The sequence below is a fragment of the Balaenoptera borealis genome (assembly GCF_965194805.1).
Source record: "Balaenoptera borealis genome assembly, chromosome: 1".
Classification (NCBI taxonomy): Eukaryota; Metazoa; Chordata; class Mammalia; order Artiodactyla; family Balaenopteridae; genus Balaenoptera; species Balaenoptera borealis.
Genome location: NC_138860.1, coordinates 82,007,348 through 82,033,372, shown reverse-complemented (window position 1 = coordinate 82,033,372; position 26,025 = coordinate 82,007,348). Strand labels below are relative to the sequence as shown.

At 56.4% G+C, this 26,025-nt stretch overlaps 2 protein-coding genes across 9 annotated transcripts; both read left to right on the top strand.

Annotated features, from left to right (window-relative positions):
- The first annotated feature begins 82 nt into the window (after positions 1 to 82).
- On the top strand, positions 83 to 15,283 carry DCST1 (DC-STAMP domain containing 1). Its single transcript, XM_082366309.1, has 16 exons — positions 83 to 650; positions 1,011 to 1,136; positions 1,205 to 1,279; positions 5,472 to 5,600; positions 5,948 to 6,087; positions 6,827 to 7,043; positions 7,147 to 7,290; positions 7,960 to 8,081; positions 8,483 to 8,640; positions 10,721 to 10,820; positions 10,946 to 11,041; positions 11,181 to 11,307; positions 11,692 to 11,808; positions 12,293 to 12,435; positions 12,557 to 12,670; positions 14,967 to 15,283. The coding sequence occupies exons 1-16, from the start codon at positions 590 to 592 to the stop codon at positions 15,219 to 15,221; spliced, it is 2,124 nt and encodes a 707-aa protein (XP_082222435.1). The 5' UTR covers positions 83 to 589; the 3' UTR covers positions 15,222 to 15,283.
- A 355-nt stretch (positions 15,284 to 15,638) lies between these two features.
- On the top strand, positions 15,639 to 25,990 carry ADAM15 (ADAM metallopeptidase domain 15). Of its 8 annotated transcripts, none has more exons than XM_082348128.1 (23): positions 15,641 to 15,831; positions 17,040 to 17,146; positions 17,784 to 17,860; positions 18,264 to 18,342; positions 18,519 to 18,595; positions 18,688 to 18,880; positions 19,670 to 19,735; positions 19,818 to 19,886; positions 19,964 to 20,133; positions 20,274 to 20,358; positions 20,812 to 20,960; positions 21,045 to 21,219; positions 21,467 to 21,559; positions 21,689 to 21,993; positions 22,080 to 22,281; positions 22,548 to 22,625; positions 23,078 to 23,150; positions 23,361 to 23,499; positions 23,908 to 23,977; positions 24,629 to 24,700; positions 25,110 to 25,181; positions 25,448 to 25,572; positions 25,662 to 25,990. In XM_082348128.1, exons 1-23 carry the CDS (start codon positions 15,753 to 15,755, stop codon positions 25,702 to 25,704), a joined length of 2,598 nt encoding a protein of 865 aa, XP_082204254.1. In that variant the 5' UTR covers positions 15,641 to 15,752; the 3' UTR covers positions 25,705 to 25,990. The 8 variants fall into 8 exon arrangements, with proteins under 8 accessions (XP_082204259.1, XP_082204252.1, XP_082204254.1 ...); XM_082348127.1 differs by having other exon boundaries at positions 24,626 to 24,700; XM_082348126.1 differs by having other exon boundaries at positions 15,640 to 15,831; positions 24,626 to 24,700; positions 25,110 to 25,572.
- The last annotated feature ends 35 nt before the right edge of the window (positions 25,991 to 26,025 follow it).

Here is a 26,025-nt window from a genome sequence, read left to right as displayed (position 1 = left end):
GCCAAGCTCACTGGAGAAGGCCTGGGGCAGCAACAGGAGGACGGTGACTCGGACCTGGCGGGAGAATCCCATGCCCAGACTAAGGAAGGCGGCCAAAGTGAGGGTGCCCACCAGGCAGCCCCAGGGGCTGTGCCCTTCCACCAGCAGCTCCAGGAGCCCATAGGCTGTGGCCAAGGACAAGCCCAGGATAAAGCCCCCCGTGCTGCGGACCACGGCCCGCGCCATGCTCGGCTCCTCTGCCCCCAAGGGGTGCGCCGCATCCTTCATGACTTTGGGCATATGGCTGCGGAGACTAAACGTTTCCCTGTCTCCAGGCGATGCCCACCAGGTTCTGTGGCTCTTAAAGGCCCTAGAATTTCTCACCGAATTCTAAGGTTCCGGAGGGCTTTTGCTGTATCTTGGAATTCTTTATCCAGTTGCAAAGGGATAGGTAGGTTTCTAATCTCCACATTTCACAGCAGAGGGATTAAAAGACACAGACCCCAGACAGGTTGTGGGTGAGGCGGTGGAGACAGAAGCAGAACCTCTCGTCCAAGGACATCTTCGAGGAGACTTCTGGGATGAGAGAGTGTTCATCCAGAACACACTTATGGCCATCAGACCTCATCAGAATGGAGCAAAAGGGCAAAAAAGGAAACTACCCCACACCAGTGAGTCAGTCACCAGAGACCCCGACCCTTCCCAGTGACTCCCAGCGACTCCCAGCCCCCACTCCTCTCACCCAATCTCTCCTGCAGGACCCCAGCCCCTTCCCCCACTTTGGGGTCCCCCAGCCTCCACCCCCTCATCCGGTGCCCTCCTCCGGCCTAGCCCTTTCTTCTTCTCTCGCTCATGTCTGCCCCACTTCCCCAGGGTCCCTCATCCTCCTTCAGGATCCCCCAAGTCCCTGCCACCCTCATCCAGATTCCCCCGGCCTCTACCCCACTGCAAGCCCCTAATCCTAATGAACCACGCCCCAGCCGGAAGAGTGGTATGTTGGCCTTGCTGGGCTAAACTCTTCGACCTTTCAGCGGTGCAGAGGTTCCTGAGCTGGGGGCTGCCCGTCTCCTGTAGCCGATTCCTGTGGCGCCAGCGGGGCGAGTTTCCGGTCAGTGCTTTCCTGCTGGGGGCAGGCACCGGGGGGCTCCTGGCCATAGGTGAGTATAGAGCAGAGGTCAGGGGTGGGGCCCATCTTTTGACCTTTGGCTTGACCCTGTATCCTTAGGTCTCTTTCAGCTCCTGGTGAACCCTATGAACATCTATGAAGATCAGAAGATGGTGACGTTGTACAGCTTGGTGGGTTAGTGCCAGGCTAAGGACAGGGACACAGCCCAGCCCTGGGTGCCCAGGAAGGAGTCTGCACTTGTTTCTTCTGTTCCCAAGTGTCCCTTGTAGCCTCAGCCTTGTCTTGGGCTTTGAGAGGAGGGAAGAGGCCCCCAGTCTACAGAAGAAGACACAGTCCTTGCCCGCTAGAGTCTCCCCAATCTGAGGGACTCCCTATTACCCCCATGATATGGTCCAAACCCCACCACCATTCATAATCCCCATCTCTCCTGACCTCTCTGGTCTTGTTTCCTGCTGCTTCTGATAAATTCAATTCATTCACTCATTCATTCATTTACCACTAACTGAGCACTTGCTAAGGATTCAGCAGTGAACAAGGTTGACAAGCACCCAGCACTTTTTAAAAAAAGTTTTACACTCCTAGAGCTTATAATATATAACACATATTACATACACATACATACATTGTAATATATAGTGCATACTTGTATATATACATGTGCAGTGACAGCTACAATATAAATCTAATGATTTCTTTTTTTTATAATGATTTCTTTTTTTTCTAATTGACATATAGTTGATGTACAATATTATGTTAGTTCCAGGTGTACTACACAGTGATTTGACATTTGCAGACATTATGAAATGATCACCACGATAAGTCTAGGAACCATCTGTCCTCGTACAAAGTTACTACAATATTATTGGCCATGTTCTTTTTTAACTGAAGTACAGTTAATTTACAATGTTATATTAGTTTCAGGTGTACAGCATATTGATTCAATATCTTTATAGATTATACTCCATTTAAAGTTATTATAAAATATTGGCCGTATTTTGGTCAATAGGGATATTGACCAAATTCTTTATGCTATATATTATATCCCTGTGACTTATTTATTACATAGCTGGAATTTTGTACCTCTTAATTCCCTTCAACTACTTCCCCCCTCCCCGACCCCACACCCAGCTCTTTCAGAGTTTACGTTCTCTTTCAAGTTTACATTCTAGTGGAGAGAGTTAGACAACACATGAACAAGAAATAAACAAGAGCATTTCTGATGGTGACAAGTGGTATGAAAAAAGTAAACCAGGGGGATGTGATAGAAAGGGATTGGGTGCTAGCTTGAGTAGTCAGGGAAGGCTTCTCAGAGAAGGTGACATTTGAATGGAGACCTCGTATCAGGAGGTGTTGGGCCGCAAGAACAGAAAACCCACCTAAAAGTGGTTTAACCATAGAGGGAGTTTATCATCTCATATAACAAGTTTCAAGGTAGAGTGGTTTTGGAGTTTGGATAATTCAGCAGCTCAGTAAGCCCACCAAGACGCAGCTTCCTTTCGACTTTTTTCTTCTGCCGTCTTTGGTCTGTAGATCATTCCTCTTCGGGTCATGAAATGGCTGCAGCAAATCCAGGCATCACATCCTCATACAGGAATGTCAAAAGAGCAGAACATTCCTTCCTCATGTCTCTTATAAGAACAAAGAAAACTTCCCGTAACCCCCCAGCCAACTTCCCCCACACCTCTTTGGTCAGAGCGACAGCATGTGTCCCTTCCTAACACTGTCCCAGGCAAGGGGCTCGGACATGGCATCATCCCCGGTCCACTGAATGATCTACCTCTATGGGATACCAACAGGAAACTACTTTTTTCCCTGACCACTGTATTCCAACCTTTCTCCCACTGATGACCTCTCACACAGACCCTTAGCTTTCTGGTGATTTTAATCTAGAAGACCTAGTCCTGCTTCAGTAATTATGACTGTTTTTAGGGTTTAAGAGGTCCAATCCAGTCTACGTCAAGATTTCAATCTCACGTCCATTCTCAAACATCTTCCCTCCTTACCGCCCCCTTGCCCCGCAGCTCAGGCCTGATCCCTGGCGTGAGGTCCCGCGGTGGAGAAGGGGGCATGGCCTGCTCACTCACTGTTTTTCTCCACTTCCTTCCCCTTCTGGTTCTTCTGATGTCAGAAAGGGGATTAGAAGAATTAGAGGAAAAGGGACAAAAGTCTGAAGTCATCGATACTGTTTGAATTCCACCGCCTCTGTGCGGCGAGTGCTCACATCCTGGCTGTCTCAGGGGGCCCATTCATGGTCCCGCTGGAGGCTCTGTGTGGACCGCACAGTGCCCAGTTTCCTGCTGAGGGCAGTTCTCTTTGACTGACTTCGAATGAAGCTCCCTGTAGCTCCTACAGGCCACCTGCAGCCTCTTACTTTTGGATGCCTCCACCCAAGCAGGCAGAAGGTCCCCATCCCAGAGGGATGGCTTGAGGCCTGCTGCCCTCCACACGTCTGCTTGTCCCAGAGGAAATGCACACATCCTTGCCCTGCCAAACTGGGAAAGCAGGGCCCCTTGCAGCTGCCCTCTCCCCTGTCATGATGAGAAGCGAGTACCACTCTCCACGTTCATGTTTCCCTGACACTCCCGGGAGGCCCTGCTGAGCACGTCCGTGAACTCTCCTCCCTCTCTGTGCTCCGGTGACAGCCCTGGGGTGGCCCTGCCAGGCTCTGCAGCTCAGCGGACGTCCAGCTGGGAGGGATGAGCCAGGTTCCCCTTCTTGCAGCACCAGCTTCAGAAGGATTCTCTTGGAGTCTGTCACTAGGCATGAGGAAGTGGACACCCATCCTCTCCTCAGACTCTCCTCCCATGTCTGCCTACTCTCACCACTTCTCTCTACGTCCAGAAAACTCAGATTTCTGGTCTTGTCTTTGTATAGACTGGTTGGGGTAGAGGGGTGAAAAACCAGTTTTGCTCTTTTGGTAAAGCCCAGACTGGGATCAGCAAGTTCCATGGGGTTCTCTTTAGAATGTAGAGCAATGCTTGGTCAACAATCATCCTCAGAATGTAGGACAACTATTTGTCCACTATCGTCCTCAGCTTGAGTCTTGGCCAAAAGGCCAAAAGGCTGGTGGAGCCGGCCAGGTGAAGACTAGGAGGAGGAGTGCTCCTGGCAGGGGGAACAGCGAGGGCAAAGACCTGAGAGGAGGAATGGGCTTGGCAAGTTCTAGGAACAGCAATAGGCCAGCGTCAGCGGACGCGGTGGGCGAAAGGCTGAGTAGCATGAGATCACTTAGGCAGGGGCCAGCCAGATCACGGAGTCGGTAGACCGTGTTAGGAGAGCCTGGATTTGTTCCCAAGTGAGATGGAAAGTCATTGCACGGTTTCAGGCGGAAAAGGGACATGATCGGATTTACATTTTTACAAGATCCCTCTGGCTGCCTTGTGAAAATTGAAGTTTAGGTTAGCAAGAGAGGAAGTAGGGGACTAGTTAGTCCCAGTGAGAGACGCTGGGGACTCTACGAGGGCAGTGCAGATGGAGGGAAGAGTCAGGACTTGGGATTTGCTTTGGCGATCCTTGGGAGAACACTCTATCCACACAGGAATCTTCTAGGTTCCCTGACCAGTTTATGCTGTTCCTTTGGCCTGGAATGCCTAACAACACTTACTCATCTTCCAGGCCCAGCTGACACATCACCTCCTTTGTCCAGCCTTCCCAGCCCCACCCGCCCCCGCAGAAACACCCGCTCCCTCCTTGGCTCCCACAGCTCTTTGTAAGCACCTCCCTGTGCACTTAGCACTTGGTGTTGCAGTCATTTGTTTACCCGTCTGTCTCTCTCCCTGGATTATGAGCTTCAAGGAGCTCACTGTCTCCCTGCAGAGACCACAGGGAGACACATGTGAAACTGCTAAAACATACCAGGAGGTACACGATTAAGGGCTAAAATTAGGGACCGAGATGGTGAGTGCGGTAGGTGTCAGAGCACGGGGAATACTGAGGTGGCTGTGACCTCTCTTCTGACTGCTCTGAGCACCAGTGCCTGTTTCCAGAATTTTTCTCTTGCTCTCTCTGCTCCCTCAGTACCTAGGGTTAGTGTGAATCCAGCCTGGAAAAGGGAAGTGTTGGCCCCCTTCCCTAACACAAACCCACACACTCATACACACACCAAGTCAGTCATCGACCCTGGCTTTTCAATCTCTAGCCATCTCTCCAAGCCCTTCCACAGGCTGCCACACAGTCGAACTCTGTAAATGGCTCTTCAATAAATGAATGCATGAGTGGCCTAGAAGGCCTATCAGAGTCAGTGTAAGTGGGACAAGGGCGGCACGGTGATGGTTCTAGAAGGGAGTTGTGGGGGGTGCGTGCTCTGCTAAACCTGGTGGCTTAGCGTCCTGACTCTGCCTCGCCACCTCCTGGGCTCTCCTGACAGGCTTGGGGGCCATAGGCTGGGGGACCTCCCCTCACATCCGCTGCGCCAGCCTCCTGCTAGTACCCAAGATGCTGGGCAAGGAGGGCCGGCTCTTTGTGCTGGGATACGCCTTGGCCGCCATCTATGAGGGTGAGTGTGTGCTCCTGGGTACCAGTTAGTGACACTGAAGCAGTGACCCTGGGTGGGCCATCCATTGAGAGCCAGGCCTGGTGAAGGAGAAAGAGTAGGGGTCTTAATCCCAGCTGTTCCAACTTGCTGTGTGTCCCTGAGAGAGTTCCTCCACATCTCTGGGCCACCTTAGTTTACACAGAGAAAAAAATCAGGGGTTGAATGAGATGACCTCTCACCAGCTTCTGAGGCCCATCAGTGTACAGTTCTAGAAGGTGGTCACTGCCCGCAGAGCAGGAGCTAGGGATGGGCTGAAGAAAGTTAATTGGCTCTAGAGGGAGATAATCTACCAGGGCATCTTCCCCCAGGACCAGTGGCCAACCTGCGGCACAACCTCAATGAGGTGATAGCATCGCTCGGCTGCACTGTGGAGCTGCAGATCAACAACACCCGCTCGGCCTGGCGTGTCTCCACAGCCCCCCTGCGGGCAGTGTTCAAGGACCTGCTGGTCAGGACCCTACACAGGCAGGGCCTAGGGGTCCCTCTCCCCGCAGGGCCTAGGTGACCTGAGCTGGGACCCTGGACTTACAGTTTCCCAATGGGGGCGGTACTGGCATTTTTGACAGAACTGTTCCCAAACATTGCAGGATGTGCCCTGGTACCTGGGCACTAAATGCCAGGAGAGCCCCCGCCCCCAGCCACTGGGACACACCACACACACACTTCCAAACACCTGAGTAGGTTGTACTCTGGGCAGATGAGCTAGAATGTCAGGAAACTGGGGGCCCTGGCCTTGAGGAGTTTGGAAACTTTGAGGATCAGGGGAGGAGGGAATTGGGTACTGGAGATTGGAAGAATTGGAAAGTTGAGGAGTTGGGGAGAGAAGGGCTGAGGGGCTTGGGAGTCGGGGACACTGAGATGGCACAGTGGCCTGAGAGGTTGGTGATGAGGGGTGAGGTCCAAGGACCTGGGGAACCCTTCCTTGACTAACCAGGACCTGGGATGGGAGGCCTCAGGAGGAGCCGGGAGCCTGGGACGTAAGCGGAGCAGGGGCACCTGGGGAGGAGAGAGGGCTCCCAAGGACTAAGAACAGTGGGCAGTTTGAGGCGAGAGGCCATCTCTGGGCCTAGGCTCCCTATAGGCTTGAGGTAAGAGCCCAAAGCTTGGCTAATAGAGGAAGAACAGGCTGTCTGGCAGCAGAAGCTCTAAGCTCGCGTGCCTGACCCCTTTCCTCCCTCCGACTCCAGAGCAGCAAAGAGTCATTGAAAGCCAAGACTCAGAACATCACCAACTCCTTTGAGGAACTGGATGTCCAGGTGAACAGTGAGAGTGGATACGCGCCCGAGGATGCCGAGGGCTCGGAGGAGACAGCCCCAGGCAGAGAGACCCTCCGCGCCTCAGCCTTCAGACACCGCCTCTCTACACAGAAGATGTATGAGCTGAAGACCAAGCTGCGTTGCTCCCGTGAGGGGGGATCCCTGGGCAGGAGAGGGCGGGGAGGGCTGCCGGGCCAGGGCTCCGGGTCAGGGTGTGGGGACCTCAGACCCCCCATTGCCCCTTCCCGCAGATGTGGTGAACAAGGCCATGATAAACTGCCGCCGCTGGTTTGACCAAAAGCACAGAGAGTGCACTCAACGCATCTGGGTCCCACTGCTCAACCACCTGCTCTGCCTGCCCATGAAGTTCAAGTTCTTCTGTGGCATTGCCAAGGGTCAGCATAGTGGCAGGAGGGTGGGGAGCACCAGGGATAGGGATCTGAGTCCTTGGGGACCACTGGGCAGGTGTAGGGCAGGAAGGCATTCAGGAGGGCAGGCTTTCAGCTCTGAGGACACAGCATCCCCAGGGTCCAGCCCTTCCAACCGACCAGCTTTGTGACTCAGGTGAGTTTACAGCAAGGCTCTCAGCTTCGTCTCTTCATCTGAAAGATGGGCATAATGATAGTACTCATGCCATTAGGGGTTTTTGAGGATTTAAGGGGATAACACATGTAAAGCAGGTAACAGAGCTGGCCCACAGAGGAATTGCTCTATTAAGTACTGGCTATCATAATTAGTGTTTGGTATGGTTATAGACAGGTGAAAAAAACGGGGGAAAGAATTCAAGGAGAGTGAAGAGGGGAAAGACTCAGGGTGGTAGAAAGTCACGGGCAGGGACTTTCAGTGGTTAGGGCTCCGCACTCCCACTGCCAAGGGCCCGGGTTCAATCCCTGGTCAGAGAACTAAGATTCCACAAGCCACATAGCGCAGAAAAAAGAAAGAAAGAAAGAAAGAAAGTAAGTCATGGGCAGAGAGACAAAAAAGCAGCATGAAGAGGATCACGGGAAGGGAGGACTAGAGGCCGGGCCCAGGGAGACCCCTCACCTGGGCCCCCTGTCCACCAGTGATGGAAGTTTGGTGCCGTAGTCGCATCCCAGTGGAAGGCAACTTTGGGCAGACCTATGACTCCCTCAACCAGTCTATTCGTGGCCTGGAGGGGGAATTTTCAGCCACTATTAACCTCAAGGTAGGAGAAGGGCAGTGTGAGGGTGGGGGGAGATGGAGAATGGGAGGAGGGCACAGGGAACAGGGCGTGAGGAAGAACAAGGGAGCGGGCACAGGAGGGAGGTGGCTGGCTGTGAGGGATGGGGAAGAGACGAGGAGTGGTGCTGGGACTGGGTGACAGGAGAGGGAGGGTGCCGCGCCTGCGGCATGCAGGGACCTGACTCTGGATGGGTGGTCGGCCAGGTGTGAGGAAGTGTCAGCTCATACAGGTACAAGACTGTGGCAAGGAGGGCAGCGAACAGAAGGCAGCGGCAACTCCCAAAGGTCCGGGGACAGGAGTGGGGGCATCAGGGGAGAGAAGCCACAGAGAGGCTGGGAGGCTGGGTCTGGGCCTCTGAGTCGGCACCCGGGCCCGTCCACCAGGAAGAGAAGCGGGCTGGGGTGCTGGGCCTCAACACGAGCTGGGAACACGTGAGCACCGAGGTGCGGGACTACGTGAGACGCCAGGAGGCCCAGCTCGAGTGGGTCCTGCGGCTGCTGCACGTGCTGCTCTCCTGCACCTTCCTGCTCGTCCTCCACGCGTGAGTCCTGAACCTCCACCCAGATGCCCCTTCCTCCACTCTGGATTGGAGCCCTGCCCTGAGGGAGGCCCTAAGAACGGAGCTGCAGAGCCCTCCTCCGACTCTGAATGTGAATGTTCTTGTGCCTTTAACTTTGCCTTTTTATATAGCTGGGATCGCTGTTTACCCAAAGGTAAAGGAAATGTGGACATTTTGTCAGAAGAAACGTTACCCATGTTCCCACCACCTTAAAAGGGCGACCGTCTTCATTTATCTACCTCCTTCCGGCCTTTATCCCAATGCTGACTTTTTTTTTTTTCCACTTTTAGCTTTGACTTTTGATTTTTTTTCTTGCCCTTCATATTCCCCTTGGCTCTGACTTTGTGCCATTTTTATCGTCCAACTCTGCTTTCATTTTCTCCCGCCTGCTGCGTTGGCTGCTACTTTCCCTCCATTTGGACCAAAGTCCTCAACCCCACCCAGCCTGGCGTCCAGCTGGGCTGCCCTGAGCCTCACTCAGCTTCCCTGCTGACCTCTGGACCCTCTATTTCCTGTCTCCACCCCCAAATGCCTGAGATGGGCAGGGGCTGGGCAAGGGCGGCCACAGGGGCGCCTGCTCTGGCTGCCCGTTTGTGGGGCTTAGGGTGACTGCAGGTGAGTGGTTATGTGTGTGCCCAGGGCCCTGTGGGAGGACAAAGATCAATGAGCCATATTCCTGCCTTCAAGAAGCTCAGGGTCTAGGGGAGGCAGGCGAGGCATCCACAAAATAGAGATGGTTCAAGGGCTGTACTATGGACTGGCTCTCGGGACTGGTATGGGAGCTGAGGAGGGCCCCTGCAAGGGCCATAACTGGGCTTCAAAAGGCTGCAGATGGGGAGCTATGGTCAAGAAGAGGAAAGGTGTTCTCTTGAACCAGGAATCTGGCATTTGTGGGATGTGGAAGGCGGAGGCTGGGGTTGAGGACTGGGCTGAAGTGGGCATGGCCAGAACAGTCTGGAAATCCCTGCAGGAGGGCCCTGAACTGCCCCCCAGCTGCAAGGTTGCAGGGTGGACTGGAACAGCCTGGAGGCAGGGAGGCCAAGGTGGGTCAGAGATTAGGGAGCCTGAGTGGCGTGGGGCGTGGCAGGAAGTTGGCCTGAGATGGAGGGAGGTAGGGGGAAGGTGCAGCAGGTCTCAGAGCCAGCTTGGGGAGGGAAGGAAGGAGGCACAGAGTCAAAAGCCACTTCCAGGTTTTCAACCTGGGTGAGGTCACTCACTGAAGGGGCTGAGCTGGCTGAGGGGCGGAGACCAGACTCAGGAGGCCCAGGCCCAGCAGCGCTAGGTCTCTCCACAAGGGGGCGCCCAGAGTCTTTCTTTGCATTTATAGTTACTTCTATCCTAAAGGCAAAGATGTGGATTTTTACAGGGTCCCAGAACCAACAGCATTGGAACTTATGTTTCACAGTTTACAGAGCTTATTTAATGTACTTTTACAGTTTTAAACACATTTCCAACAATTAACATTTTTTCCTCAGGAAACTGAATCATTATGTGGGACTTTGGGAGATAGATACACAGAGGAGGGTTACACTTGCGCGGGCACACACACGCACACACGGAAAACATCGCCGTACTCAAGGGTGTGTCAGAGGAGAAGGGAAATGATGCTTGAGACGAGTTTTGCTTGAAGTGACCTCCGGGAGATGTTTTGAGGGCTCGGCCAAGAGGCAGGGACTTGAGAGGTGAACGTGGGAGTCAATGGATCAGGTGATTTCTGCAACCTCGAGGGGTTTCCTTGTCTCCGTGCCTTTGCTCCTGCTGTTTCTTCTGCTTGATATTCATCCTGAAAGTTCCATGCCTGGGAAACCTTCCCCTACCTCCCAGGCACACGCATGCACTTACACGACGCTCCCTCCCCTCCTCACCTCTGTTACGTCTCACCAGTGTGTATGTGCATGTCTTTCACTGGACCGTGGACTGCTGGAGGGCAGGGCAGAGCCTTCTTCTCCTAGGATGCAGATGGTGCTCAGTGTGTGCTGGGTGGCCAGCTGACTGTGCATCAGGGAGGCCCATGGTTGGGGGTGGGTGAACCTGGAGGCGATGGAGACACCCTCGTCCACAGGTGCTTCTCCTATGTGGACAGCTATAACGGGGACATCCGCTTCGACAACATCTACATCAGCACCTACTTCTGTCAGATCGATGAACGCAGGAAGAAGCTGGTGAGTGGGCGCAGCCCTGCCCAAGGGTGCCCTGCTCTGCGCCCTGTGTGGCTTCACGCTCCAGGAGGGCAGAGGGGAAAGGGAGAGGGCGCTCAGTGTTCTCACCGTGTGGACATTTTTCCCAGGGCAAGCAGACTCTGCTGCCGCTCCGCAAAGCCGAGAAGAAAACCGTCATCTTCCCCTGGGACCCCACTATCCAGGCCTCAGAAATGAGAAATGTGGTGAGGATGGCATGGAGGGCAGGCCCCTGGATCCTACTAGAGGCAGGGATCTGCGGGGTGGAGGGCAAAGGCGTCAGAGGGGACTCCATGCCAGGGCCAAAGGCGCTGCCCAGCTCTGCCCCTCCTGCTCCCTGGGCAGATAAGGGAGCTCGCGGAGACACTGCCCGTGCTGCTGCTGCTACTACTGCTGTGTGGCCTGGACTGGGCTCTCTACTCCATCTTCGACACCATCCGCCACCACTCCTTCGTGCAGTACTCCTTCCGCAGTGAGCCCGTCCCCACCCCAGGCTCCAGGCCCAAGAGACAACCCCCTGGAGAACTCCCACCCCTGTGCAGCCGCCCCACTCCAATTCTTCCAATTTCCTCACCTCCTTCTGCATCTCGGCCCCTCCCTGTCCTCCTTAGGGTCAAATATCAGCCCTGCAACCTGACAGCTATCACTGGGGGTCTCTCTTTTCACCCCCCTTTATATCTACCAAAAGGAGGAATTAATACTCAGTGAAGGGACGGAAAGTCCTGTGCAGTTGAGAAGTATTTGTATGCCTTGACCTCTCCCCTACATCCAGTCCCCAACCTGCCCCATCCCCGTAACTCCAACTCTTTCCTGACTCCCCGCCTCACACACACCACGTCCCCTATCCTGGCTTCAGGCAGTCATAAACTGGAGGTGAAAGTCGGGGGAGACTCCATGCTTGCCCGGCTTCTTCGGAATACCATCGGGGCCCTGAACACCTCCTCGGAGATGGTGGTGGAATCCAACAACATGCGTGAGTGATGCTGAAAGTTTGGATCAGAGGAATTGAGGGCTGGGAGGGCCAGGGTCTTTCCAAGACAAAGAGTTCGGGGACTGGGCCTTGGCTGTGGCGAGATGGGGATTGGCGTGCTTGCATTGGAGAAATTAAAGTAGGGAACATCAGGTCAGGCTTGAAGAGTTGAAGGATGACAGGCTTGGGTCAGAGGAGTCTGAGGGCTGGGGCCTTGGGGCCATCTGGTCCCAGCCCTCTGGAGCAGTGCTGTTCAACAGAACTTTCTGCCGTGATGGAAAATTTCTACATCTGTGCCAAGTTGAGCAAATAGCTTCATGGGCCTAGTGGCTATAATACCGACAACACAGCTCTGCAGGGTGAGGGGCAGGCAGGAGGAGAACAGGGTAATCAGAGATTTAACCCACACCCCACTGGCATGGGGAATTCAACCCAGAGCCGCGGCCGGTCCTGGCCAGAGCCCTGACAGGCCTGCCTCCTCTGCCAGCCTGCCTGCCCCAGCCCGTGCCCCTGAGTACCAGGGCCTATCTGAGGGCTGCACTACCAAGCAGCCTGCTAGTGTGTCTCTGCCTGCTCCAAGCTTTCGGCTACCGGCTCCGGAGGGTCATCGCAGCCTTCTACTTCCCCAAGGTGCTCCTCGCCCCGCCCTCTCCACCCCTACATGCACACACACACCAGCCTGAGCCCAGCTCCCCACAAGCCCCATCTTTGGGGAATGTCTTCCTCCTCTGTACTGTCTCCCTGGCCCCAGCGTGAGAAGAAGCGGATCCTTTTCCTCTACAACGAGCTCCTGAGGAAGAGAGCAGCCTTCACCCAACTGAGGAGGGCCACCATCGTGAGGCGGGCGCGACAGCAGAGGGCTCCTGTAAGTCCAGGCCTGTGCCCCTGGCTGGGTCTGAGAACTGACGGGGAGGGGCATCTCCCCTCAGTCCACCCAGCCCCCACCAAGGTCCCAGGCCTACTGATGCTCAGTGAGTTCTGATGGGATGCATGCCAAGGGCCCTGGTCATCCAGCTCCTGGAGGTCAAGGCTGTGTCCATCTCTGTGCCCCAGGATTCAGCCCAGCCTGAGATCCTAAGTGGACCATTGGGAAGCAGGCAGAAAAGGGGAATCAGATTTGATACCATCAGGTCAAAGGAGAGCAAGAGGAGTTCATCAGAAACAAGGGACCCAAGGCAAAACCACAGGTTCTTCTGAGAGGGCTTCAGACCAGAACCTCAGTGCAGTTCCATCGGTGGGTGGGGTGGGAGAGTTGGTGGATGAGGGGAAGCAGGTGGGCTGGGGATCAGGGAGGCTTCATGAAGGGGCATGCAGTGTACAGAAAGAGCACACCGTCGGAAGAACCAGGCTCCAGTCCACACTCCCTCATTAAGCTGTGTGACCTTGGCCATGGTCTTCACTGGACCTCAGTTTTTCCTCTGAAGAATGGGGAGTTTGGACAGATCTGTAAGGCCTGCTCACTAGAGATCAGTAATAGAGTGGTGGTCAGGTGTGGGGCTCTGGTGCCAGAGAGCCTGGGTTTGAATCCTGGCTCCTCTCCTTATTACGATGACAATTGTGTGATCTTGAACACACTTAAATGCTGAGCCTTGGTTTTTCCCTTCTGTAAAATGGAGTTAACTACTCCATCTAGTTGTAGTAAGGATTAAATGAGTTTCACTGTCATGGTGCAGGCGCATAGCAAGTTCTATACGTGTGTTAGTTGTCACTGTGTGATCCTAGGCAAGTGATCACCTCTCCAAGCGTCAGTTTTCTTGCCTGAAAAAGAGATGATAACAACAATATCTGCCTTACATGGTTATTGTTTGAATTGAGTTAATTTACTTACAGTTTCTTGGTACAGTGCCCAATACTATTTCAAAAGCAAGTGGCAGCCACTCTTATTTAATCAGCCCTAACAAAGCTCATAAAAGTGAGAGACTGTGTTTGCTTAACTTTTTCCTCCAGTGCCTAGATCCCATAACTCCCATGACACACAGTAGGGGCTGAATGAATGTCTGATGAAAAAATGAACATACTACAGGAGGAGGTGAGCTCCATGTCCTTCTATTCCACCATCTTGATCCAGCCTCCTAAGAAACTCACTGAAAATGAACATACTATGATTCCATGACCAGATCATGGAGTTAACTGGATTTTGATGGGTAGATAGAAATGTGAAGGGCATTCATTCCAAGCTAAGGGAACAGAATGTGCAAAGACTCAGAGTCCAAAGGGAATGCCAAGTGCCAGAGCTAGTCTAAGGAGAAACTGGCACAGAAGATGCGAAGTTCAGGGAGGGGTAAGTTGGAGCAGAGGCTAGAAAGAGACCAGACTGTGGAAGGCTCAGAAGGCCAAGCCCAGGAGTTCTGCCTTTGTTTGGCAGGCAGTGGAGCCCCTGGAGTTTCTTTCTTTCTTTCTTTCTTTTTTTAATATTTATTTATTTATTTGGCTGCGCCGGGTCTAAGTTGCGGCACGCGAAATCTCCATTGCTGCCTGCGGGATTTTCTTTGCGGCATGCGGGATCTTTTAGAAGCAGGACGCAGGCTCTTAGTTGTGGCATGTGGGATCTAGTTCCCTGACCAGAGATCAAACCTGGGCCCCCTGCGTCAGAAGCACGGAGTCTTAACTACTGGACCACCAGGGAAGTCCCCCCTGGAGTTTCTTGAGCAAAGAGCATCTGATAAGGTGGCCTGAGAATTCCTGGCAATTGTGCGGAGAGAGGGTGGGAGAGGGAGGGAGCATAATGAGCCAGGCTTGTGATTTGGAATCAGGGTACCTGCGTCCAGGCAGGTTTGATTGTTCAGTCTGTGCCTTTGGGAAAGTCACTTAACATTTATGAGATTCATCTTTCTAATCTGTAAAGTGGGGGGGAACACAATAGTGATAGTCTTATCTGCCCTACTCACTTCTCAGCCCCACGGTGAGAATCAAATAAGGCGATTTATGGTAACGTGATGATGGTAGTTGCTGTTACTGGCTGGGAGAGAATCGAGGCTTCATCCTCCCACTCTCCATCACGGAGTGAGGGAGGCTCTCTAGGACCCACTTGCATAGCACCCTCGCCCTCCAGGGGTCTTCTTTGCCCAATCCAGCTTCCTCCAACATGTGGGCATAGTCAGGGGTTGAGACTTCAGACAAGAAGCGCTAACAGGCTCTAAACCCCCTTTGCCTCCCAACAGCGCCGCCACCTGGCGGACATCCTGCACCGCCGCTGCCTGCCCCTCTTGCGCCCCTGGCTGCGCAGGCGATGCGTGGTGTGCCAGGCACCCGAGACGCCCGAGTCCTACGTGTGCCCTACGCCGGATTGCGAGGCGGTGTACTGCCGGTCGTGCTGGAACGACATGCGGCAGCGGTGCCCGGTCTGCACACCCCGCGAGGAGCTCTCCTCCTCCGCCTACAGCGACAGCAACGACGATGCTACCTACGCGGAGTGAAGGGGCGTCCTGCTGGCTCTCCCACCCGCTCCTTCCTGTTTAATAAAATGCTTTGTACACGCCTGCTGCCCGCGCTTCGCAGGGGTCCGGTACGGGAGGGCGAGCCGGGCAATCGGGGGAACTGGCCCGCCTGATCCGACAGAGCCTGGCGGCTGACTTGAGGCCAGAGGGCAGTGAAGCTGCTAGGAAGGCGTCGGGACCCAGGGCCGGGTGGAGGCGCGACTACCAAGCCGGTCGGACCGGGCCTCGGCTCCCATTTTGCACAGTAGCCGGGAAGCCGCTGTGCGGATCAGCGCTGGCCCTGCGGGAGTCGGAGTCATGGGCTAGGTCCACGCCTCTTTGGGACCCGGCGCGCTGTGGGGGCGGGGCCTTCCGAGGGCGGAGCCTGGCTCTGGGCCGGGTGGGAGGGGGCGGGGCGGGGCCTGGTGGCTGCGCCGAGCCGCTAGGTGAGCGAAGCAGACCCGGCAGCCGCGGCTCCTCGCCACTCCGCCCAGCACCTGCTGCCCTCGCCCGACCCCAGGCGCTGCTGCCATGCGGCTGGCGCTGCTCTGGGCCCTGGGGCTCCTGGGGGCGGGCAGCCCTCTGCCCTCCCGGCCGCTCCCAGATATAGGTGAGTACCCTGCCAGCAGTGGGCCGGGGGGCGGACTGGGAGGACGCGCAGGGAAGTCGGGAAGCACTGGGGTCCTGGGGTCGGCCGGAGACCCTGAGAGACCCCAACCAGAGTGCAGCCCGCCCTGGTCTGCTGTCCTGGGCCGAGGGCCCAGAGACTGGGCGATGGAGTGGGGAGGGAAGGAGGAGGGATGCCGGCGCCCCCTACTCTGTCATCCTCTGCACAGTCCCCGCGGACACTTTCAGGCTCCGGGACCAGGCACCGCAGGGCCTGGCCCAGCGCCCCCTCAGGATCGCGGTAGAGGGTCTCTGCTCCCCAGGACTGATGTCTTCGCTCCTCTGGGGCCTAGCTGACCGTTCCACCCGGTGCCAGGGCGCCGAGTAGGCACGTCTCCTAGGGTTTGGCGAAGAGGATACTTCCTGGCCCCCATCCCAGACCTGAGCGGCCAGGCACCCCTCACCCTGGTGCTGATGCCACCAGAAAGCTGGCTGAACGGGAGGGGGCCCGGGAGGAGCCAGGAGTGGGGAGAATTGGCCAGGAAAGAGGCTGGGACACCAACTCCTCCTTGGAACTTTCACTTCCCGCTGCTGTCTTGGGCTGGGGGCCGAGAGGGCAGGCGGGGGTGGAGTGTCCGGAGGAGAGAGGGCCATTGTGGGGATGGGGGACGGACTCCGGGAGGAAGCGGAGGCTGTGGGGAGCGGGTGTGCCTAACTGGGCATGAGGGGTATTTAGGGAGGGGGGTGTTTGCAATGCTCACCCAGAAATGGGCGTTCCCGGCATCTCTGATGTGAGGAAAGGGAGGGTGAGTGGGCACCGGGCCACAAGTCTTCGCCCAGTCCTGAGAGGGGGCGTTCCTGGGGGGAGGTGGTTGGGTGGGGGTGGGAACAGGGGGAGGGTCCCTGTGAGAACCTGGGATTGGTCTGAGGGGGACGGGGGGTGGGGTGGGGGTGGTGCACAGACTGGGCAAACTGAACTTCTTTCTTTGGGGACTTGTGGATGGGTTGGTGGGATGAAAGGGAAAAATTGGAGAGAAGCCCCCGCCCCCTCCCTCTAGCATTCTTTAAGTCCCAGCATGCAATGCAGGGGTCCTCCAAGCAGAGAAGGGCCTTGATGTGCTGGGAGCCAGGTGGGTCAGAGGGCGCCAGCCACCCCCAGCTGTGGTGCTGATTCTCTCAGCACTCTCTTGGGGTGTCCTGGGAACCCTGCAGGTGGCACTGAGGAGAAGCAGGCAAGGCCAGAGAGGGCCCTGAATGGGTCTTCGGAGCCCCAGATCCTTCAGGACAACCTCACGCTCAGCCTAGCAGAGGTGCTTCAGGTGAGCCTCTCTCTCCCCTCGAATAAAGAAATACACCCGCACCACCCACCACCCTGAATAATCAGGTGTCTCCAGGCAAAGACTGGCTGAGGAGTGGGTGAATGGACCTCACTGTAGCATGGCCATCCCAGGTCTGGCTGCCTCTCGCTCCGCACCCCAGCACCTGGCTTCACTTATCTCGCTCTCCCCTCTGCACACACATCTGTCTGCCTCAGCCCCACCCAACCCTTCCATCTCCAATGGGAAATTCTGAGGCCAGACTTGCTTTCTTGGTCTCATGTTGTCAGCTTTTTCAGTGGGGAGACTTGGAGAGGGTCAGGGCCTCACCAAACACCCTCCCCTCCCAATTCTAAAGCTGAGTCAGAGGAAGGGCTGGGGCCTGCACTGGGTCCTCCATGATGCTTCCTCTCTGGGCAGGAAGCCGAGAAGGGGCGGCTCGGATACCTTCCTTGACCTCCCCACACAACCCCCCAGAACAATACCCCAGGCCAGGCAGGGCTTCCTGGCCCCTCCCTCAGGATCCCCCCACCAATGATCTAATCATTGGTGCTCTCCTAAGGGCCTGAGGTTTTCTGGTTAGAGAAGACAGGAGTTTCAGACAGGGCCAGGGAGGTGACATGCCCTCTGGTGCCCACAGACCAGTCTGCCTGAGGCTTTGCGGATCAAATTGGAATTGGATGGTGAGAGTCATATCCTGGAGCTGCTACAGAATAGGTAATAATGATAGTGGTAACATTAACAATAACATGGCTAACAACTTATATAGCATCTACGATGTACCAGGTACTAAGAGCTTGAACTCATTAAATCCTCGTAACAACTCTATAAGGTAGATACTATTATGTATTATTATTGGCCTCATATATGAAGAAGTCAAGGCACAGAGAGGTTAAATAACTCTCCCAAGGTCACACAGCTAGTGGGTGGTGAAAACTAGATTGGAACCCAGATAGCCTGACAGAGTTTGTGGCCCAACCACCATACTCTGCTGTCTCCAGGGGAAGCAGGAAGCTTGCGGGGATTGCCCAGCCCCCAGCCACCCCTCTACCACCTCCAGGTCTCAGGCTGTCACTGCACCACTCTGGGAGCACTGCCCTCCTTCTTCTTCATTCCACAGGGAGCTAGTCTCAGGCCGCCCAACCCTGGTGTGGTACCAGCCTGATGGCACCCGGGTGGTCAGTGAGGGACACACTCTGGTGAGTCAGGTCATCTCGTGCCCTGTTTCTGGCCCGAGGGAAGAAGGAAAGGGGCGACTGGAAGGTGCCATCCCTGGAGAATGGGAGGACACTGCCTATCCTCACCCACAGGCTAGCCTCCTGGGCTCAAACCTTGGCCTGGCCTTCACGTTGGCACTCATGTTTCTCTGCTGTAGGAGAACTGCTGCTACCAGGGAAGAGTGCAGGGCCATGCCGACTCCTGGGTCTCTGTCTGCACCTGCTCCGGGCTCAGGTACAAGGGGTCGATTCCATGAAGGTGGAGAGAGTGAGCGTAAACGAAGCATGGAGCTGAAAAGTTTTCTGACTTCCTGCATCTTTGCATAGGGGCTTGGTGATCCTGTCCCCAGAGAGAAGCTACTCCCTGGAGCTGGGGCCTGGGGACCTTCGGGGTCCCCCTGTTATCTCCCGGCTCCAAGACCTCCTCCTGCCAGGCCACACTTGTGCCCTGAGCTGGCCTGCATCTGTGCCCACTCAGGCTCCACCAGAGCACCCCCTGGGACAGCGTCACCTTCTCCGGGTGAGGATGAATGGCAGGAGGGCTGGGCTTCTATTGTCCCCAGGGCTGGCCCCCGGGCCCTCAGAGCTATTTGTTCACAGTAACAACTGCTCCTGCTAATGGAGCAATTTCCCAGTACCAGGCACTTTATGAACATTATCTCCTTTACTGATCCCAGCAACCCTGGGAGGTAGGTGCTATCCGTAGCTCTATTTTAGTGAGAAAACTGTCTCAGAGAGGTTAAGTGACTTGGCCAAGGCCATTCAACTAATAAATGGTATATCCAGGATTTGGATGCAGGTACTTGACTCAAACTCCTCATCTGTCTTATGACCCTAATGCAGAGAGCTCTCACTTGGATATAGCAAATACATAGTTACTGATCATAAAGAAATAAGAAGCCAATTTCCTCATTTATTCATTGGGGATAATAAAACTACTTACCTTATAGGATTACTGTGAAGATTAAATAAATCTATATACATACATATATATGTGTAAATGCTTAGAACTCTGCCTGGCATACATTAAGTATTTGATGGTGTTGTCTATTATTATTATTTTTTATTTGGAAAAAGCACTGAATTTGAAGCCAGAAAAGCAGGGCTCTACTCCCAGCTTCTAAACCTATTGTTTGTCTATCTTGGGCAGGTCCCTAGCCTCTCAGGTTCTCAGTGGTTCTCTGTGAAATGGGTTCTTCACGCTCTTGTTTGACCACACAGAGCGGGTGTGGACACAGCCCGGTCAGCCCTGCGCGGCTGCCGGCGGTGAGCGGTGGGTGTGCCTGATGCGCCTTCCTCTTGTCCACAGTGGAGGCGGGACGTGGTGACGGAGACCAAGATTGTTGAGCTGGTGATTGTGGCTGACCATTCCGAGGTGAGCTTGCTGGCCCCTGCAAGTCCTTCCCTGACCTCTGCCTGCCCTGCTGCCTTTCACGGTCACCTCTCTTGACCCACAGGTCCAGAGGTACCGGGACTTCCAGAGCCTGCTGAACCGCACCCTGGAAGTGGCCCTCCTCCTGGACACAGTGAGTATCGGACCCAGCAGCATTCTTATGGCCCCCGACCACGGGAACCCCTCTCCTGAGCCCCAGTTCTCTTTCAGTTCTTCAGGCCTCTGAATGTCCGGGTGGCGCTAGTGGGCCTGGAGGCCTGGACCCAGCGTGACCTGATAGAGATAAGCCAGCACCCAGGTCTCACACTAGACAGCTTCCTCCGCTGGCGCCGGACAGACCTGCTGCCTCGGTTGCCCCACGACAGTGCCCAGCTGGTGACGTAAGACCCCCCAGGCTCAGCCAGCGGGGCCCAGCTCTGCCCCGGACTGGCAAATTTCACATCCCAACTCCCTACCTGAGGCCCTGAAGCTCTGGCCACCTTGGCTTTGGGCCCTAACCTTTGCCCTCTCAATCCCGCAGTGCCACTTCATTCTCTGGGCCCATGGTGGGCATGGCCATTCAGAACTCCATCTGTTCTCCTGAATTCTCAGGAGGTGTGAACATGGTGAGCTATTTCCATGTCTCCTCCCCATTCCCGTTCAGCTCCTCCCCAGTGTGGTACCATGTATTCACTGAAACCCCCAGCAAAGTTACCAACCCCAAAGCTGAGGGTATAGAGGGCGGGGGTGCATGACGTGGCCTCTGCTGTCAGGATACCCTCACCTGTGGCCAGCTCATTAGTGTCTTCACCTATGAGCTCTTCCCATTTCTTGGGGAAGGAGGAGGTAGCTGAGGCCCAAAGAACAAAGGTGCTCTCCCAGGGCCATATAGTTAGAGAGGGGTAACAGAGGTGAGCTAGAACCCAGGTTTCCTGCCACCCAGGCCTGGGCTCTCCTCCTACTTTAGAAGCACTTAAGGAGGGAGGCGGTGCTTGCTCAGTGCCCAAGAGGTCAGATGAGGAGAGAAGAGGAGCAGTCAGGCTGGTGCTGGACCTGGGGTATCCCCTCCCCAATGACAGGACCACTCCACAAGCATCCTGGGAGTTGCCTCCTCAATAGCCCACGAGTTGGGCCACAGCCTAGGCCTGGGCCATGACTCACCTGGGAACAGCTGCCCCTGTCCAGGTCCAGCCCCAGCCAAGAGCTGCATCATGGAGGCCTCGACAGAGTGAGTAACTGCAGGATGGAGAGGGCAGGGGGCAGGGGGCAGGGAGCCATCCGCAGCCCCAACCTTCCTTGCTGCCATCGCCAGCTTCCTGCCAGGCCTGAACTTCAGCAACTGCAGCCGACAGGCCCTGGAAAAAGCCCTCCTGGGTGGAATGGGCAGCTGCCTCTTTGAACGGCTCTCCGGTCTGCCCTCGATGGCCAGTGTCTGCGGAAATATGTTGGTGGAGCCCGGCGAGCAGTGTGACTGTGGCTTCCCCGATGTGAGCCCCTCACCCAGAGCCTTGCCCCACTCACTTCTGTGCCCTCACCCTGGCTCATCAGCCATCTCCAAGCCTCAGGAACCCCTCTCCCCACCTCCCTGTCTGTGGGGACTGCACATAGATTGTTGGGCTCTGGCTTTCATTTGCTGTGTGCATCCTTTTGGGTTCAGGCTCTGGGAGGGGGTTAGGGCAGGCTCTCAGGCCCAGCCTGCTCCGACGCTCGGTCCCTCTGTGCCCTCGCCCATAGGACTGCACTGATCCTTGCTGTGATTACTTCACCTGCCAGCTGAGGCCAGGGGCACAGTGCGCGTCCGATGGACTCTGTTGTCAAAATTGCCAGGTGGGCACAGACTGGACTGGCCACCCAGAGCCCACCTGCCAGGGGCCAGTGTGGAAAAGGTCATTCTGACTCCCAGGGCCTGGCTGGACTTGCCCAGCACCCACACTGATGCTTACCCACCCTCCACAGCTGCGCCCGGCTGGCTGGCAGTGCCGCTCTACCAGAGGTGACTGTGACTTGCCCGAGTTCTGCCCAGGAGACAGCTCCCAGTGCCCCCCTGATGTCAGCCTGGGGGACGGTGAGCCGTGTGCTGGTGGACAGGCTGTGTGCATGCAAGGACGCTGTACCTCCTATGCCCAGCAGTGCCAGGCTCTCTGGGGGCCCGGGGCCCAGCCCGCCGCGCCACTTTGCCTCCTTACTGCCAACACTCGGGGGGACGCCTTTGGGAGCTGTGGGCGCAGGCCTGATGGCAGCTATGTGTCCTGTGCCCCTAGGTAAGTGAGGGAACCTGGCTCCTCCTCTGGGTTTGTGGGAGTCTTGGCTCCGCCCCACTTACCCTACACCTCCTCCCTAACCCCAGAGATGCCATTTGTGGGCAGCTCCAGTGCCAGGGAGGGAGGGCCCAGCCTCTGCTGGGCTCAGCCCGGGATCTTCACTGGGAGATGCTGGAAGCCAACGGGACCCAGCTGAAATTGAACTGCAGCTGGGTACACCTGGACCTGGGCAACGACGTGGCCCAGCCCCTGCTGACTCTGCCTGGCACAGCCTGTGGCCCCGGCCTGGTGAGCAGCCTAGGTGGGCAGTACCAGGTGGGGAGGGATATCTGGACTGCTGCAGGCAGCGCCCAGGCCTCACTAGCCACCGGTGAAGAAGGTGCAGACTCTGAGGGGAGTTCAGATTCTCACTTCAGATGGAGCAGAGTCCCATCATCCTCTGAGCCTTGGTTTCCCCATCTGTAAAAGCGGGGTGGGCTTCGTTTATGTTGGCCTCCCAGTGCCAGTAAAGCTCTTGAGAAGGTGATCTTTGCCCTCCTCTCACCATCGGGCAGGTGTGCATCAACCATCAATGCCAACCGGTGGAGATCCTGGGAACACAGGAATGTCGAAGCAAATGCCATGGGCATGGGGTGAGTTGGCATGGGGGGAGATGAAAGGGGAGCAGGGAGCCTCTGGGAAGGAAAAGAATGGTGGGCTTTGGAAACAGACACACCTGGGTTCTAATCTGTGCTCTACCACATCTTAACTGTTGGATCCAGGGCAGGTTATTAACCTCTCTGAGCTCAGTTTCCTCCTCTAACTAACGGGCATAATAATAGTACCCACCCCCTGGGGGCACATGAGATGAGTATGAAAGCTTCTAGCACAGTGCCTGGCAGATAGAAGGCACTCACAATGTGAGTTCAATCTAATTTTCTCTGGCACAGATAAAGACTCTCTCTCTCCAGAACGCTGGCGCCCTCCACACTATCATTCTCAGCACGCCTTCCAGTTGTGGACATCTGAGATCTTGAAAAGCTGGGGACAGGGAAACACGGCCCCGGAGGGCACAGCTCCTCACTGTTCAACCTGTACCTCCTAGGTCTGCGACAGCAACAGACACTGCCACTGTGAGGAGGGTTGGGCGCCCCCAGACTGCACCACCCACATCAGAGGTAGCATGAGGTGGGGGACAGGGGCAGCTGAGAGGGCATCCTTCACTGCCCCTCTTTTTCTGACCCCTTCGCTGCTGGTTCCCTGACTCTCTGTGACCCCTGACCCCTTCACCTTCTCTGATCACCTGACCTCACTCCCTGCCCCCCCCACCTCTTCCTGGATGTAGAGTTCTCAGCCCTGCCCACCTTCAAACCTGCCTTCACCCACAGCAAACAGCTCCCTGACCACAGGGCTGCCGCTCAGCCTCCTGTTGTTGCTGGTCCTGGTGCTGCTTGGTGCCAGCTACTGGCACCGTGCCCGCCTGCGCCAGCGACTCTGCCAGCTTAAGGGACCCAGCTGCCAATACAGGTACCAGCCTCCCTGCTACCAGCTTTCTCCACAGCTCTGTTAAGGACAACAGCTCTGGAGCCCCACCCCCGCCCCTGGGCAGCCCCTGACACCTGATTCTGAACACAAGCCCTCCAGACCACACCCCACACACATCTCCCTTCCCTACATGTGCCCCGTAACTCTTCACCTCACATGTAGACCCAAGTGGGGAAGCTGGGGTGCTAAGATCATTTCTCTCCAGGAACCCCAGTGCTGGGTAAGTGGGGCCCTCCCTCAGGCTGATCAGCTTCCCCTTCCCACTTCTGATTTGGCCTGCACCGTGCTCCAAGGGGCCACAAAGGGTTAACCCCACTCAAAGGCTGCAAATGGGTGGAGAACAGGGTCTGAGGCTGGGTCCTCTCTCTCCTTGCCTTTCTCCATGCTCAGGGCAGCCCAGTCTGGTCCCCCCGAACGTCCAGGACCCCCGCAGAGGGCTCTGCTGATGCCAGGTGCCAAGGTACGTCTGCATGCCAGAGGAGAGAGGGCCCATCCTGGCCAGGCATCCAGCTTGGGCCCTGGGGTGGGGGGTGGGGGTGGGTATTGGAGGCTCTAGACTCAGAGAAAGACTTGCATTGCCCAAGAGTCAGTCAGAGGAGTCAGGGCCAGCCCTCCCCTCCCGTCCCCTGGCTGCAGGCTGAGAAGCAGAGTCCAGCCTGGACTGGGGAGGGGCAGTCACCTAGAGGAGGGAGAGCTGTGCTCTTTGAGCTGGCCTAGCCGGTGGCTTTGAAAGGTGGGTCTACCTGTGCTCCCAGCAGTGATGCCCCCTGGAGGGCATGGAGGGGGTGGTGCTCAGAGTGGCCTTCAGTGTGCCAGGACCTGATGAGGCCCTGGTCACCATGTGTAGAAGGGCTGGTGAGTGCCCCTGCCCTGAGCCCTCTGGATCTGATGACAGAAGAGTGTGTGTGGAGGTGGTCTGCACGCCCACTCCACCACTTGTCACCCCCTCTGCATGAAATTGAATAACCGCATGCACAGCCCCCACTGCCCCCGGGCCCCTGGCTGCCCATCCCTGAGCACTAACACCTCTCTGCCCACATCTATCTCTCTGCTCCCTCTCCCACCCCCCCACCCCCACTCTGCCTGTCTGCTCTTCCTGCTCTTTCAGCAGGCTAGTGCCCTTGGCTTCCCGGCCCCTCCCTCCAGGCCGCTGCCTCCTGACCCTGTGCCCAAGAGACTCCAGGTAAATCTGGGCCAGGCCCTGCCCTGGCCCAGGGCAGGTGGGAGGCTTGGTGCCCAACTGCAATTCTCCTCCCTGTTCCCTGCCAGTGGCGCTTTTCACTAGGGGACCAGGGTGCCCCTCAGCCTTCAGACACTCCCCAGAAGTAGCAAAGGGTGAGCCTCCTGCCTTGGTTTCTACCACCATCTGGTGGTCAGTGGTGGGACTGCAGTCTGCCAGGGACACCACAGGTGACCCACACCTTTCTCCCCTAAGGCATCTACTGGCATGCACTCAAGCCCCATGCGCATGCCCCCGTTCTCTCCTGCCCCCTGGCTGACTTTGCATGTTGACCTGAACCCCTCGGGAGACCCACTGCATGCCCACTGCTCCTGGCTGTGCTCTCATAGTCACTGCCCCTCTCTCTGTTCAGGCTGAGCTGGCTGACCGACCCAATCCCCCCAACCGCCCTCTGCCCGCTGACCCGGTGGTGAGGTACCCGAAGGTAACAGTGGGGGGAGAGAAGGGCACAGCCTCTCCCCCCACCCAGGGCTGTGGTGCTGGTAGCCTTGCCAGTGGTGCTAGTAGTAAGATGCCCCCTGTGCCTAAGGGCACATACCCCAGTGGCATCTTTAATGGTGACAGGTTTGTTTGCAGACTAAGGTGTCCTCTGGTGCCGCCCCTCAAGCTGGTGTTCCCCAGCACCAGTGTGTGGGAGGTGGGCAACATGATACCCCCTCCCAAGCTGGCCTCCTGCCTTCTCTCTCTCAGTCTCAGGGGCCCACCAAGCCCCCACCCCCGAGAAAACCACTGCCTGCTGACCCTCAGGGCCAGCGCCCTTCGTCTGACCTGCCTGGCCCTGGAGCTGGAATCCCGCCCCCAGTGGTACCCTCCAGGTAGGGGAGGAGGGGCGCTGAGGATGGGCTGGTGGGGCGAGTGGTCTGGGGGGACCTCTGACCTTTTTTCTCGGCCTCCCGCACCCCAGGCCTGCGCCGCCGCCCCCAGCAGTGTCCTCGCTCTACCTCTGACCTCTCCTGAGGCTCCGCTGCCTCCAACCTGGACTTAGGACTTCAACAGGCAGACCCGACCCCTGGAGTCCCCCGCGGTGACTGAAGGAGCTGGGGCCTGGACGCTACGGAGCAGGAGTCTTAAGACACCGACACTGGGCACCTCCACTTACTGTCGAGCAGCACCCTGGGGATCCGCCCACGCAGTGGCACCTGGGGGTTGGGGAGTGTCTGGGAGCTGGACGGAGCTGAGGGAGGTGCGCACAGCCTGTCTCTGCAGAACTGCAATAAAAGTGAGGTCTTGGGAGTGCGCCTCGAAGTTTGTCTGCTTAGGGAAGGAGG

Excerpts from the sequence above, each read along its gene's own strand:
- ADAM15 (XM_082348126.1), top strand. The coding sequence starts at position 15,753 with ATGCGGCTGGCGCTGCTCTGGGCCCTGGGGCTCCTGGGGGCGGGCAGC. Across the intron at positions 19,736-19,817 it reads TTGTGGCTGACCATTCCGAG|GTCCAGAGGTACCGGGACTT; the intron begins GTGAGCTTGCTG and ends CTTGACCCACAG. Across the intron at positions 20,961-21,044 it reads ATCATGGAGGCCTCGACAGA|CTTCCTGCCAGGCCTGAACT; the intron begins GTGAGTAACTGC and ends TGCCATCGCCAG.
- DCST1 (XM_082366309.1), top strand. The coding sequence starts at position 590 with ATGGCCATCAGACCTCATCAGAATGGAGCAAAAGGGCAAAAAAGGAAA. Across the intron at positions 7,044-7,146 it reads GACCAAGCTGCGTTGCTCCC|ATGTGGTGAACAAGGCCATG; the intron begins GTGAGGGGGGAT and ends CCCTTCCCGCAG. Across the intron at positions 12,671-14,966 it reads CGCGACAGCAGAGGGCTCCT|CGCCGCCACCTGGCGGACAT; the intron begins GTAAGTCCAGGC and ends GCCTCCCAACAG.